This window comes from Ruditapes philippinarum, unplaced genomic scaffold (assembly GCF_026571515.1).
Source record: "Ruditapes philippinarum isolate M1 unplaced genomic scaffold, ASM2657151v2 ctg6678_1_1_1_1, whole genome shotgun sequence".
Classification (NCBI taxonomy): domain Eukaryota; kingdom Metazoa; phylum Mollusca; class Bivalvia; order Venerida; family Veneridae; genus Ruditapes; species Ruditapes philippinarum.
Window position 1 is genome coordinate 23094 of NW_026852109.1, and position 12049 is coordinate 35142.

Below are 12049 nucleotides of genomic sequence, written 5' to 3' on the forward strand. Positions count from 1 at the left end.
AGGATGATTGCCTATATTGAATAAAATAGTCGTATCTATTTTGGGGTAACTTCAGTCAAATGACCTTAACAGAAAACGGTTTCCGCTCAATAACTTCAGTATTATTCAACCTACAACTGTCAAACTTCATAGGATACGTTTTCCAAATGAGTTCATAATATGGTATTCATATGAGATATTCATATGTCACACAAATGCTTAAACCTTACAAAGAAAAATTTTTTTGGGGGCATATAATGCTCCACCTAGCATTGCTCTTGTTATCATTGTGTTAGATTTCGGAGTCTTCCTTATTGTTGATGTTTTCAGTTTCAGAGATAGGCAAAACCACGCAGAATGTGAACGTTATGTTTGTAGGGATGAACAAGAATACAGTAAGTATATATAGTTTTAATAATGTCTTAAACAAATGTTACTTTGATGATGTCATGATTTTTTCCAAATTTTCTTACCACCAGACATTCTTAGGTAGTGGTCTACAAAAATGTGATTGTTAATGATTAGGAAAGGTTGACTGGTCATTGTGTGTTTTAATGGATATATTTTCTTGATAATTAACATTATTAGACTCCAAATATTTTGTTACAATTTCTGCCTTTTCTTCTGCAGGGATTTTTAAAGTTATTTCCAGACATGGTATTGACAAATGATGTGAAGGAAGCTCAAGTGATAATTGCACCATCAGGTATATATTGCATATTTGTTTTTTAAAAAGGTGACGTCAATAATTGGCGTCTTCCGGATTGCCATTTTCTAGGGGTGAAATAGATTCAATCGTTATTGTGTATCAACAATCTTTATAATTGATTTGATATTTCAATATCGATTCCATTTTTTAAACATTGGGTGTCGAATGCCAACAGTTTTCAAACAATTTTTCCAAACGGAAATCAAATCCAAATTATCTCCCAGTGTATCTAACAAATGCTGCTCAATTTAGTTGTAATCTCGTAAGTCTACTAAGGGATTATTAAGACCATTGATAAAAGGGAAAATGCCAAGAAAATTTTCCTCAGTGTTTCTTTGTAAAAATCATGATTACAAAATGATAACTTTAATAATTTAATTTGCCAATTAATTCCCTGCTTACTTGGAATGTTAAGGACGGCATATAGCCTAATTTTTTTACAAGGTATTAGCAACAAATACCAACTGGTCAGATATAAATTATATACATGTAATATGTTGCATACATAACGTATCGAAAAATTAGTATCTTGTTTTAGTAGGTTTAATGATGTTAAAACCATCACACAGAACAAAATTTGTCAACGAGTTTGTTTGTAAACTTAGACAATCTGATGTTGCATGGCCATCTTCTTCAATCGTAGAAGTGATCTGAATGAGACTATTACGTTTTTCACAAAGGGCGACTTCACTTGCTAAACCAGATCAGAACAGAGTGCTAGGAGTAACAACTCCAGTGACTTAATTTAACCTTTGACATCAAATCTTCTGCAGCCCAACATCAAGACAGGGTCACTGTACTTTTATATATGGGATTATTTTACTTACTGTGGAGTAGCTTCTCTGGTACCAAATGGAAGTCATTAATTTGTCCTAGTGGCTTGATATATGTAACAGTGATTCAGATCACTGATTGCTCATATATATATATATAATATATATATATATATATATATATATATATATATATACCAGAAAAGAAACTTTCGCAAAGTATGTGCCAGTTGTTCAAGGGTACCACTTAGATGTACACACTAATATACATGTAGTAGCTTGTAAAACTCGTTTTGTTTGCAACATCGGTCAGCTTATCCCCGTATAAAAGCCCGATATGTTTATTCAACGTAAAAATCGAGTTAAAACTGTACTAACATGTCTACATTCAAACTTGGAGAGAGTTTCTTTTTTGTTTCAGTATATATATGAGAGTATTTCTGTTCATTTTACAAGCTTCAAATTTCCATAAACTACAAATGTTTTCAGATGAACAATTGATGACATCTGTTCATCACAAGGGTGTTTATTTGGCACTTGTTGGTAGAACAAAAATGATAGTAAGCAGCAGATGGGTTCATGAATCAATTGAGAAAGGACTCTTGCAAAACAAGGTACATTTTACATACTGTAGCATTGATATATTTATGTGTGACAGTAAAACTTTATAAAGAATTATGTTTTATATTACATATTTCTTCCGTTTATATATTCATTCTATTCCTGTCTGTTCTATACCTTATGAACTTGTCACCAAGACATTACATTGGTCTGCTGTATCAGAATAAAATTCATATGGATTATTTTCAGCCTTGATCTACCACTTTTGCTCTCATTCCTTTTTTTTATATTATGACTAGTTTTAAAGATGTTTTAAAAGTTTAATTAATAAATTGGAGTTAACAAGTGTTACAAATTGCATTGTTAATGAAATTTTGTTAGATAAGTGCACTGATCTTGATGTTGAGATAAACAGTTAAATTGAACTCTTGAGAAATAATGGAAATATTATAGTGGAGGTTGTTTTACAATTTATTATGGTTCCGTTTACCTTATTGGTAATTAGAAGTGTCCAGTAAAATATATTATTTATTTATTTGTAATGCTATTTGTCATAGTTAAATGATTTATTCTATAAGGCTAACTACATCATCAGAGGCTCTAATCTTGGACAATGGAATAAGACAGAAAAATACAGACATTTTAAATATCAAATCGGTGATGGACTTTTCAAGGATATGACAATTGGTGAGTATTACTAAGTCTTATCCAGATAAATATTCTGATATTTAGTTTCAGTTTATGTCATTCCCATAGGGACATTTTTTTGATTTTGATTAATAAAAAAACATAACTTGAAAGTTTACTTTTATGTGGCCTTGCTTTGAGCAAGTCTACGTTGGTGCTTTTGAATCTTTGCAAATATATTGAAAATACTTAAGCATGTAATTAAGTACACTTAATAGCTTTGAAGTTTTCCTTTAAAATACATATTGAAACTAGACCCTGCAATAAACAAAACATCAGTGCATTTTTTCTTGAAACATTAAAACTTAAGGAGAAGTTGTTAGAGAAATTTAAAGTGCATTGGCCCTTTTTGCTTGACCTTGTATTTTCATTAAGAGGTCAGAGATAATTTCATTTGTTCTAAGAAATTATGCAAGGCTTTCAGGCAAGCAGTTAAATGCGTTTTTTCAGTGATGGCTCTAGTGATAACAGAATATTTTGAGTTTGTTTCTGTTTTTTTCTTTTTTTAGAAGAGGTTAGAGAGCTTCTAACAGCCATTGGTGGAGAGGAGAGTCTTTCAGGCTGTGATGCCATAAAAATTTGTGCTGACAATGAGGTTCTGAGTTCAGGTAAATGTTTGTTTCACTGCATCTACTATGTCTTGTCGAGTGACTCATTTTTATAGAAAAGCATATAATAATCAGGAAATGCAAGCTTAAAACAGTAATAAGTGCTGAAAACTGTTGATTCTTGAAACACGGGCTTGATCAAAGAGTGCTCAAACAATACTTCATGAAGCATGGATCCATGAAGGAATCAAGAGATGTTATCTACATTAAGATAAACTTCTCTTTGCCTTTCATGGATGGATTATTTAATATCATACTAAAAATGAAGATATGTTAGATGTAATATCCATGTCAAAAGATCAGGGTCATACTCAATGTTTCTTTGTCTCTGTTCCAGAAAACAAGCATTTGTTGTTTATAAATTCTTGATTGGGTCTTGGTTTTACAGTTTAAGTACACTATCAATTTAAACACATTTCACATTGCCTTTTTATATGCCCGAAAAATTTTCGGGCATATTATGTTCTACCCCCTGGTGTCCGTCTGTCTGTCCGTCCGTAGGCAATTTGGTTTCCGGAGCATAACTTAAGTTCCATTTGGCCCACAATATTCAAACTTCATAGGATGATTGTCCATATTGGGTAAAAGACTCCTATTGATTTTGGGGTCACAAGGTCAAAGGTCAAGGTCGCTATGACCTTAAAACTGAAAACAGTTTCCGGAGCATAACTAATGTCCCGTTTGGCCCACAGTGTTCAAACTTCATAGGATTATTGTCCATATTTGGTAGAAGATCCCTATTGATTTTGGGGTCACAAGGTCAAAGGTCAAGGTCACTATGACCTTAAAACTGAAAACAGTTTCTGGAGTATATCTTGAGTCCCATTTGGTCCACAGTGTTCAAACTTCATAGGATGATTGTCCATATTGGGTAGAAGACCCCTATTAATTTTGAGGTCAAAGGTCAAGGTCACTATTACTTTGAAATTGAAAACAGTTTCTTGAGCATAACTTAAGTTCCGTTTAGTCTACAATATTCAAACTTCATAGGATGATTGTCCATATTGGGTAGAAAACCCCTATTGATCTTGGGGTCACAAGGTCAAAGGTCCAGATCACTATAACCTAAAAACTGAAAAACAGTTTTCGGAACATAATTTAAGTTTAATTTGGCCCACTGTGTTCAAACTTCATAGGCTGAGTGTCCATAATGGTTAGAAGACCCCTATTGATTTTGGGGTCACAAGGTCAAAGGTCAAGGTCACTATTTCTTTAAAACTGAAACAGTTTCCGGGGCAAAACTTAAGTTCCATTTGGCCCACAATATTCAAACTTCATAGGATGATTGTCCATAAAAGGTAGAAGACTCCTATTGATTTTAGGGTCACAAGGTCAAAGGTTAAGGTCACTATTACCTTAAAACTGAAAACAGTTTCCGGGGCATAGCTTAAATTCCATTTGGACCACAATATCCAAAACTTCATTGCAGGATTGTTATTTGAAGGAGGTAATACTTTATTTAATTCCAATGTCTTACAAATGCTTCATCTTTACTAGAAAAAAATCACTTTCAGGCATATAATGCTCCACCTAGCGGTGCTCTTGTTTGTTACTTTTAAGTACTCTTATTATATATCACTAATAATGCTTTGTTCTTACTAGTTTAAAAAATGAACACGTCAGGTCGATTAAATTGAGCTATTGTCTCTATTCTTCTGAAAGAAAAGACTATTGACCTCTGAAATATATACTGTTAACCGTTTATCTAGTGAAATCCAAATTGTTACAGATAAGTCAATAGTCTAAACTTGCACTTTACACATATGCACTTTTATGTTATGCCCACAAGCTACATGCAAACATTTTGTCAACAAAACTTAAACAAACGCTTACATAATAAGATAACATCAATCAGTTCAAATTTTGTTCTCTGTATTTTTCTACATTTGATTTTATATAATATGACAAAACATCTATCTACTTCTTAAGAATAATAAGGATAAGAATTATTCAGCCTCGAAATATGATTATTGAACCTCTCAGTCAACTATTGATGGCGACTTTGTCGTGACAATAGTTACCTGGCTCAGGTCAGTAGTCATATTCCTTGGCTGAGCAGTTCTAACCATTGGGATCTCTAGTAGTGGGCAGTTATATAGTATTTCATATTGTATATCTTAATTTTTTTATTTTCTGATGAAGGTTTATTTCATTTACAGGTTCCTGTGTTCATAAAGAGTGGATTTTTCAGTGTATCACTGATGGTATGATTCTCCCAACAGACTTTTTCTATTTAAACAAAGAGGATAACTATGTGAGTGGAAGTGACACAGAATCATCGGTAGTCACATTTAAAGAACTAACTGATAAACCTCAAATCACCGTTCAAAGGGTTAAGTCCAAATCTGGTAAATTTGTAGCGAAAAAGCTGTGTTGTGTGTACTGTGAAAACTTGACTTCAAAACTATACCGCCATCTTGAAAACAAACATGGCAATGAAATTGATGTCGCTCGTGCTTTAAGTTATCCTTGCAAGTCCAACGAAAGAAGAAAAGCATGGGCAGCACTTGCTGCGCGAGGCATGGCTGTCCATAATGAAAAAGTGAAAATGAAAGGCTCTGGCATTATTATTCCCAAATATAGACCAAGGAAATCAAAGCAAAAGCAGGAATATTTGCCATGTGAATTCTGTAGAGCAGAATTTATATCAACGGTACTGTGGAAACATCACAAAGCCTGCCCTCTGGAACCAGACTTTATGAAAAGTGATGCTCCTGTCAAAAACTCGCGCCTGCTTCTTCCCGTGACAGTGCAATGTTCAAATGAATTTAAAAGCAACATACTTAAAAACATGAGAGATGACATAATTACATGCAAGGTCAAGGGTGATCCTCTCATCATTCAGTTTGGGGAGAGAAAATTTGAAAAAATCGGAAAACATCATCATACTCACCAATACATATCTGAAAATATGAGGTCATTTGGAAGGCTCATGATTGCAGTAGCAGAAACAGACATCCATGTTACAAAACTTCAGCAGTGTTTGATATCTAGAAACTGGGAGCTCCTGTTAAAGGCAGTAAAAAAAGTAGCTGAGTATGACATATCAACTTCAACTTTCAGAAAACCAACTCTTGCTCAAAAGCTTGGCCATTATATTAAGAAATGTGCAAAAATAGTTCTCATAAATGCCAGAAAAAATGAGGACAGTGAAATGAAAGAAAGAATACAGGACTTCTTAGAAACATACCAAGCAGACTGGACTGAAAGAATTGGCTGCAAAGCCTACGAGTCTAAATCGGAGGCGAAATATAACAAGGTGCAAATGATACCGTTAGCGGAAGATGTGAAGAAATTAACAGAATACATTTCAGAAGAAATACAAATGACGGCATTATCAAGAGAAGATGACAATTTTAAACACAACAAGTTAGCTCAACTCTGCTTAGCACAAGTGATTCTTTACAATCGAAAACGGGCAGGTGAAGTGCAAAGACTGAAGACAAACACCTACAGAGAAAGCTTCTGTTGCAGATGCTCCAGTTGATGAAGATGTAAAACGATGCATGTCAAAATTTGAACAATTTCTGTGTAGAAACCATAGTAGAATAGAAACACGAGGGAAGAAGGGTAGGAAAGTTGCCATTCTGCTTACTAAGACCATGAAAGCCAACATTGACCAGTTGATTTCTCTAAAGAATGAAGAAACAGAATACCTCTTTCAACTACCAGGAGCTAAGTTTCCATTACGTGGGGCAGATGTTCTCAGAAGATTTACCTCAGAAGCTGCTTTAAAACATCCAAAGTCAGTTACATCCACTTCTTTGAGAAAACAACTTGCCACCATGTCACAAGTTTTGAACTTAGACAACAACGATCAGGACATTCTAGCCAGGTTCACGGGTCATGATCTAAATGTTCATAGGGATTTTGATAGACTTCCTCAAAGCACCTTGGAAGTTGCTAAGGTATCCAAAGTTCTTCATGCGCTCAATATTGGGTCACTGGATTCTATTAAAGGAAAGAATTTTGATGATATTGATGCTGAAGGAGATCTGGGTAATTTGCTATTGTATTTTATATTATCTGAATTAAGAATTTATATCATTAGCTTACACCCTCATGTAATCCAAAGATTCAAATTATAGAATTATAACAATGAATGAATTATATATAAATTAAATAACATATTTATCAGTGTTTGACTAAATTTAATCAACATACCCCTATTGAAATAATGGGCTATAAGTTCTTGGTGCAAGTTTTTGTGCCCCCTCTCTAAAGAAGGGGGTATATATATTTGCCCTTGTCTGTATGTCTGTCAGTCAGCACAACTGAAATCGTATAGGGGGCCATCTAAGTGTAAACAAAACAACAGGAAAAAACAGTTCATTCCGTAACAAAAAAGTAAGGGGCCATGGCCCTCTTTTAAAAAAATAACAAAAGAAATTGTTCTGATTTTGCTGGGTGTCCGTTTTCTCCTCCATCCAAATAATCTTGTCAATCATCTTGTGTTGCATGTCTTTCAAAAATGATTTGAACCAGAGTTATGAAACTTCATATGAATGTTAATCATCTTGTGATGTATTGCACCTTGTGTTATTTTTGTCACATAATTATTGCCCTTGAGAGTGTTTATTGAGTATGTAATCTCGAAAACAATATTGAAACTTCATATGAATGTTAAGCTTGATTTGTAGAGCACCAACTTTGTTAGGATTGCATTATATGACTACTGTACTAAGCTCTTTTGACAATGGCCAGAAGAGGGGGTGCCTGTGTCCTTTGAACACATTTCTTGTCTCACTTATATTACTTGGCAAGATCAGGGCCGTCCGTGGCCGAGTGGTTAAGGTCGTTGACTTCAAACCACTTGCCCCTCATCGCTGTGGGTTTGAATCCAGACAGGGATTCTTTCATGAGAGGAAGCTATCCAGCTAGCTTACTGAACGTCAGTGGTTCTACTCAGGTGCCCGTTTGTGCCTGAAATAATGCACGGAAGGGCACCTGAGGTCTTCCTCCACCAGTAAAGCTGGAACGTCGCGATATGACATATACTGTGTTGATGTGACGTAAAACCCAAACAAACAAACAAACAAGCTTGGCCAGATCAAAGTTTTCAACAATGGCTTGCAAATATGACAATGTTATTTTAAGTAGTCAGTTTTTTAGATATATTATAGTGATTTGGACACAATTTAAACAATTTTTGATAAAGCATTCAACAATGCATTTTTTAAATCCATTTCTTTACATATTCCATTTGTAATTGATATGTGCAAGAAAAATAATCAGCCACTGGTAACGATGCAAATGTGAATGCAGAGCTTCGGGCTGGAAATTCCTGTCTGCACCAGTTACTAATGTAAAATTTTTATCTCTCAAACAAACAGGCTAAACTATCCACTAGCCTGACAGTTAATTTTAGTATGTTAAAATATTTAACCTGTCCAGTATGATTTTAGCTTGTCAGACACTCCCAGGCATTTGCTTATATCAAACAATGTTTTATTTTGCTTAGTAGTTCCCATTTTGTTTATTTAGATACATTATTGTCGCTTATTGACTGTTGGAAAACTCCTAAATATAAATAATTTGTGAATTTATTTTCATGTACTTTCAAAAAGTCTGATTCTTCATCTTCATAAGGAAGAGTAACTTGGAAAAAAGAATAGGATTGAATCTTATGATTGTTTTGCAAGACTATTTTGATAAAAGCAAAAAATGTTTTTGGTTTTAAATTGCGTTGTATTTTATTTGAATTTGGATGGAAGATATCATATTGTTTAATAACAAATATGAATACCTTAATACATGATCACAGAATTCCACTTGCAAAAAAAAAACCCCAGATGCTATACTTCAAGAAATAAATGATCATCTTGTACTTGAGATTGCAAATTTTCTTTCATGCAGAGTATGAACCAGCAAGTGATGAAGACGATGACAATATTGTGGAGCCTACTGATGGTGTGGTGGAGAATGATAACAGTGACAGGGAAGACGTTTTTTCAGAATACTCTGATGATTCGGAGGCTGATGCTTCATGCAAGAAACCTATAGGTAACAACTTATTTAACGATAAAATACTGAAAAGAAGCAACATATGACTGGACTAAGCTTGACTGCCATTATCTTAATGCCAAAAGAAGATAAAATGAAACACTTATTGTTGAGTCATTGGCATTGATTGATAAAAATATACACAAATTAAAGCTCTATGTATCTTTTTTTTAGCTATTAAAGCCTAGGAATGTGTTTGTGGTAGAAGAATTACACAAAGTAAAATATGTTAGCTAAAGATAATCAAACAAATGAAAATGAAGAAAACATTGTATTTCACCTATAAATTCGCCAAATTTTTGGGGAATACCCAGGCATTCCCATAACGGTTACTAACCAGCAGGAAGGATAATTTTGCAAAATTACATGAAGCATGGAAAAGAACCAGACAATGAACAGGGCTTGTGAGTAAAGGAAGCATTTCAAAAACTAAATATTTTGTCATTTTTGTTCGGAGGTAAAGCCCTTTCGATAGAACAATTTTTACAAATACGTTCAGAGGCTTTAAAGATATACTACTCTCAAATTTGATTTTTGAAAATACTAATAATTGCTACACAGTCTCTTTGTATTTATAAAATAAGCATGTTTCGACTTCATTTAAAGTAGATATGTTATGTTTTGAACTCTACACACTATAGGTGGTCACAATATGAATATATAATGTCATTAAAAAACTTGCAGTTTTTTTAAGAAAAGACCAACTTTACTTGACCTGTAATATGGAATGCAGTTTCCCATACATAGTTTGTTCATTATTTTATTCAAATTAAATTCAGTAAGAATTTCATGGATTTCAATACATTTTTAAGATAAAAATATTTTACTCAAAGATGAGCATAGTATATCTTTAAAGTTTCAATGAGATGGTACTTAGTATTCATTACTATTATTTATCAATATAAATTGTTTGGTTTAGACCATGCTATTTTCATATGTCAAAATTATTATATACTTCAGGAAAGAGGAGAAAAATATCACAGAAAACACCTTGGTCCAAAGAGGAGCAGGACATTGTTTTTAGTGAATTTAAGAAGTGTTTCACACTAAATGTTCTCCCAAAGAAGCTGGAATGTGAGCAGCTAATAAAAAAGCACCCAGTTCTTACAAGAAGGACTTGGACTATGGTCAAAGGATTTGTACGAACAAGGCAACTTGCTATGAAGAGACAAAAATCATGCAATTGAAATAAATAATAGTTAGGTTTCGTAATCGCAGAAACAATTGTACAATTTACTGTGCCAGTTTGTGAAAAAAGGCTGAGTTTTGAACAATCTTGTAGTATTGATTCGAAGTGATAATGGCTTTTGGATGAATAGTGTTATTATAAGTAATATGTTCTATAAAACTAGACCCTTGTGTGAGTGCTCCATGATTGGCATGCATACCACCATCAAACTTCAAGTACTTTACATTTTCATCTGAACGACTTTAAGTAGTCCATTACGAAAGTCAATGAGACTGTATTCTGGGTGATACCTTGTGACCTACCATTATGTGGATATAGTTGCATTCGATACATTATTATGTTGGTGATTTGTAAGTTCAGAATCAAGCACCTGTGTTTATTTTTGGTTATGATGTCTATTTTAAGATATATTGTCCGTCAGTGGGATTTTCCACCATAGTCGGAAAAATATTGGAAAAAAAATTATTTTGCTTGCTGTCGCAAATATCAAGTGGTTCTGTCTCCGATGAAAATGAAAAATTCATATGCTCATATATAGATATATTAGGCGCATATTTCAGATTTGTTCAAAACGATTGGGTTTTTGTTGTTGTTGTTTTTTTATTCCATTCTGCAAATCGACAAATTTAATACAACAGATTTGGTAATTTTTTACTTGAGACATGGTATACTCAATTATCATTATTTGCTTAGAATATACGACTAGTAACTGTGCTTTACATTTTCGGTGAGTTATGACCTCTTTATTCTTAAAAATTGTTTATATACTTTGATAAAATGTAAGTGTAGATACGCTAAGTCTTTGAAAAGTCATTTGAATGTTATACCGCTAAGCGATGCTTTTGTTAAAGTTTTTGGTATCACACTGCTAGGATTTGAACCCCAGACCTCAAGCATTCTAAGCTGGCTGTCACTTAACTCTATATAGGCAGTCTATTTTTGAATGTATATGTTTATGCGATTGTAAGTGTGAACAGGTCTGTTTGAATATCCTTATTTTACAGTGAGTGTGTTTGAATGGTCTTATTTTATAGTGAGTGTGTCTTCGATTGGAACCTATTATACTGAGAGTCATGAAGTGGAGTAGATTATGCCTAGTATGTACACATCTGAAATATGCCTTCAATTGGCATTCATTTTACAGTGTGTCCTCAATTGGAAGTGAAAGCTTGTTCTTTCACACATTTGAAGCTTCTTGTTCATCATATTACATGCAATATAAATTTATTGTGCTTCTTTCTGTTAGTCATTTATTATGAATGAAATTTTGGTGACTGTCAAGAATGAAATTTTGGTGACTGTCAAGATAAATATTAAATAAACTTGGTATAAATATTTATTAGCTTAACATTAGTCTGTGCTCCATCCATTTATCTGTCTTACTCATAACAGTTTGGCAATAGCTTCTAAATTGGATTTATAATTTAGGGTATTTGTTACTTTAGTGATACTCATTGGTCCTATGAAAACCTACTTAGCAGGTTATGGAAAAGTGTCAAGGACACTGATGCTGAATATGCACCTTCTGTGGCACATGTCA

The 12049-nt window shown here is 33.5% G+C and overlaps 1 protein-coding gene across 1 annotated transcript; it reads left to right on the plus strand.

The window, feature by feature from the left end:
* Nucleotides 1-6803: 6803 nt before the first annotated feature.
* Nucleotides 6804-10507, plus strand: LOC132749488 (uncharacterized). The gene is made up of 3 exons (XM_060739243.1): nt 6804-7316; nt 9174-9320; nt 10281-10507. The coding sequence occupies exons 1-3, from the start codon at nt 6824-6826 to the stop codon at nt 10505-10507; spliced, it is 867 nt and encodes a 288-aa protein (XP_060595226.1). The 5' UTR covers nt 6804-6823.
* Nucleotides 10508-12049: the final 1542 nt, after the last annotated feature.